Source organism: Oratosquilla oratoria, chromosome 29 (genome assembly GCF_046742065.1).
Source record: "Oratosquilla oratoria isolate Oo_2021 chromosome 29, ASM4674206v1, whole genome shotgun sequence".
Lineage (NCBI taxonomy): Eukaryota > Metazoa > Arthropoda > Malacostraca > Stomatopoda > Squillidae > Oratosquilla > Oratosquilla oratoria.
Genome location: NC_134805.1, coordinates 1,697,501 through 1,700,000, shown reverse-complemented (window position 1 = coordinate 1,700,000; position 2,500 = coordinate 1,697,501). Strand labels below are relative to the sequence as shown.

The 2,500-nt window shown below is 40.0% G+C and overlaps 1 protein-coding gene across 1 annotated transcript in view; it reads right to left on the bottom strand.

Moving 5' to 3' along the window:
- Positions 1–2,500, bottom strand: part of LOC143040562 (uncharacterized) — a 34,833-nt gene that overhangs the window by 16,740 nt on the left and 15,593 nt on the right. Inside the window, exons 2-4 of the mRNA XM_076211640.1 lie at positions 1,855–1,948; positions 773–1,010; positions 75–568 (exon numbers count right to left, since the gene is read on the bottom strand). Of these exons, the coding sequence (XP_076067755.1) occupies positions 75–568; positions 773–1,010; positions 1,855–1,948 (826 nt within the window). The remainder of the gene's footprint in view (positions 1–74; positions 569–772; positions 1,011–1,854; positions 1,949–2,500) is intronic.

The window sequence follows — 2,500 nt, the reverse complement described above, 5'->3', positions numbered from 1 at the left end:
GTGGTGTATTGAATAAACAAATAATTGCAACATGTTAAGAAGCTGTCGTGGCATTTGATATATAGCTGCCTCACTCAAAGCCATTTCTAGTTCGTTGTCATCTTCAAGCAGTTGCAATTGAATACAGGCATCCTTAAAGGTCGGCAACTGTTCACCTCCTACAGTTTTCAAGTCATCAAAAGAAGTTGTACCTGGTACATGAAGAAGAAGCATCCTTAAATGGAATTTCTCAGCATTTCTAGGACTGGCAGAGTACATTCTCGTTACAATCTGGCGGTGACGTTGTCTTCTGGTCCAAGTGTTGCTTTGGTTATTAAATACATAATATTCAGGGATATCAGTATAAAGGTGGGCTCTTGCATCCACGTCACTTTGGTTAAGTTTGAACCATGCAGTTAATTGCGTGTCTTGTCCTTCTGCACGGGCAGCAGCCTGTCTTTGTTCGCCCGGCTTATAATAAACTTGTTGCTGGTCAGGCAAATGGAGTGCCAGTCGGTAAACTGTGTGCGACAGTCCATACATTTTATATTCTGACAAACGCCAAAATGCTTCAGGCGGAGATACGTATCTACACGAAATATATTGTTTAATTTCATTATATTCATTTTCATTAGTTTGATTGTTTTTCATATTCATTTCCATCATTGCGCAATCATGTCCTTTATAGACATATTTGAAAAGATATTTCACACTTTTTACCGATATACACACTTCTACATTAATGTGAGCACCATATTTTCTGAGTAAATATTTATTATATGGTACTACAAACCTGCAGTCAACCTCATGGACGCCCACTCTAACAGAATCTCCATTATTTCTGCGTCTGTAAAGAGGATATCTAGAAACATTTGTTATAGTCTCCTCCTGATACGGCATAGGAAATTTCTTTTGACACTCTCCCTCTACCATACAGATTGAATTGGGATTAAATGTACCGCAGGGTGCATGAATCATGAGTTTTTTCACTAATTCTCTCAATTCTGGATCATGTTCTGATGGTAATTCAGCTGAAACAATATTATCAATTTGTTCTTTCGTGAGTGGAGAATGGTTGTATATGGATGATGTTGTGATTGCATGAGGAGGAATGGGCGGGGGGTGGGGTAGTATGTGTGAGTAAATTTTGACGCAGCCCGAAGGGATTTCTTCCCGTCCTCTCCTTATATGCAAGGGGGGACGGAGAGGGGGGGTCGCCGATTAAATGAAGCGGCCTTGCTGTGGATGTGCTGTGTCTTGCGACACTGCATCTGACCCAGGGCGGTAGGCAAGGTGCAGGGATGACCCGTCATCCAGGAGGTGCTCAGATGAGAGGGAGGGTGGAAGGGGTGTGGAGTGTATTTAGGGATGAAATGGGTGGGAGTGTTTTTATGCCTTTCCCTTTTTGGCTACCTCCCTTGAAAGGGGGAAAAAGCCTTGGTATATGTATGTATGTATGTATGTTCTTTAGTTCTAATTTTATCTTCTTCACGCAGCATGATTAGCATGTGACAATGCGGGAGACCTCTTTTCTGAAATTCAATAACATGTATCGCAGCAATAGGTACCCCAAGTACATGTCTGTCCTTTATGTCAATCATTAATTCATTGAGATGTTGTTTGAAAACTCGTGCCAACAAATCAGGTCTGTTCTGTGCAGTTTCATGAGGCTGTAAGTTTTCAGTTACTTCTCGACATTTTGGATTGCAAGTATATGTTATAAATAAATCAGGCCTTCCATACTTGCAAACTATTGCCATTGCATCTTATGGCATTGTTGCATATTTCGTGGGCTCCCTGTGAAGGATGATGACAAAATGACAGGTACTCCAGGATCTTCATTTTCATTATTTCTTGCAAGGTGATCCATCAAACCTGAATACATTGCAACTCCTAGTTGTGCTTGATTTTCTGCAATGAATTTCAAACGACAACCCTCTACTTTAACATAAGCATCAACTATATATTGCTGAAATAGTTTTCAACCACTGTGTATTGGACTGAAGCCACCTCTTATAGCTAGACGATATGCATAAAATTCCTGCATAGTAACCTTGTTACGAACTCTAGTTTGCCTATTTTCTACATGAGTAATGTTTATATGCCATCCGAATTCACCATGAGGAAAGAGAAGAGGGTAAATCATTGGATCAAGATGGCAAGAGAGGTAGGATATCCTCTCCCTCTGTTGTCCTTCAGGGTACACTATAATGTCACGCTGGACAGGAGGTGCTCCATCATCACCGACAAATATTGCTGCAATTTCATCATTTGTTGGATTATTATATCTCCTCGCATCAGGGCCGGCAATAAATTGCATGGTTGTTTTTCTGGGAGGGATATTTTGTAATGTAGCTCTCTGTTGCTCTTCAAGTTCGACAGTTCTCATGTTTTTATATGCCCATACATAAGGATTATCGACCATTGCTTGAGATATTTTTTCGAAAACTGAATATAAGCAATTAGAATTTTGATTAGCATTTGACCTCAGATTTAATGCTTCATTTGTTTCAATTATATA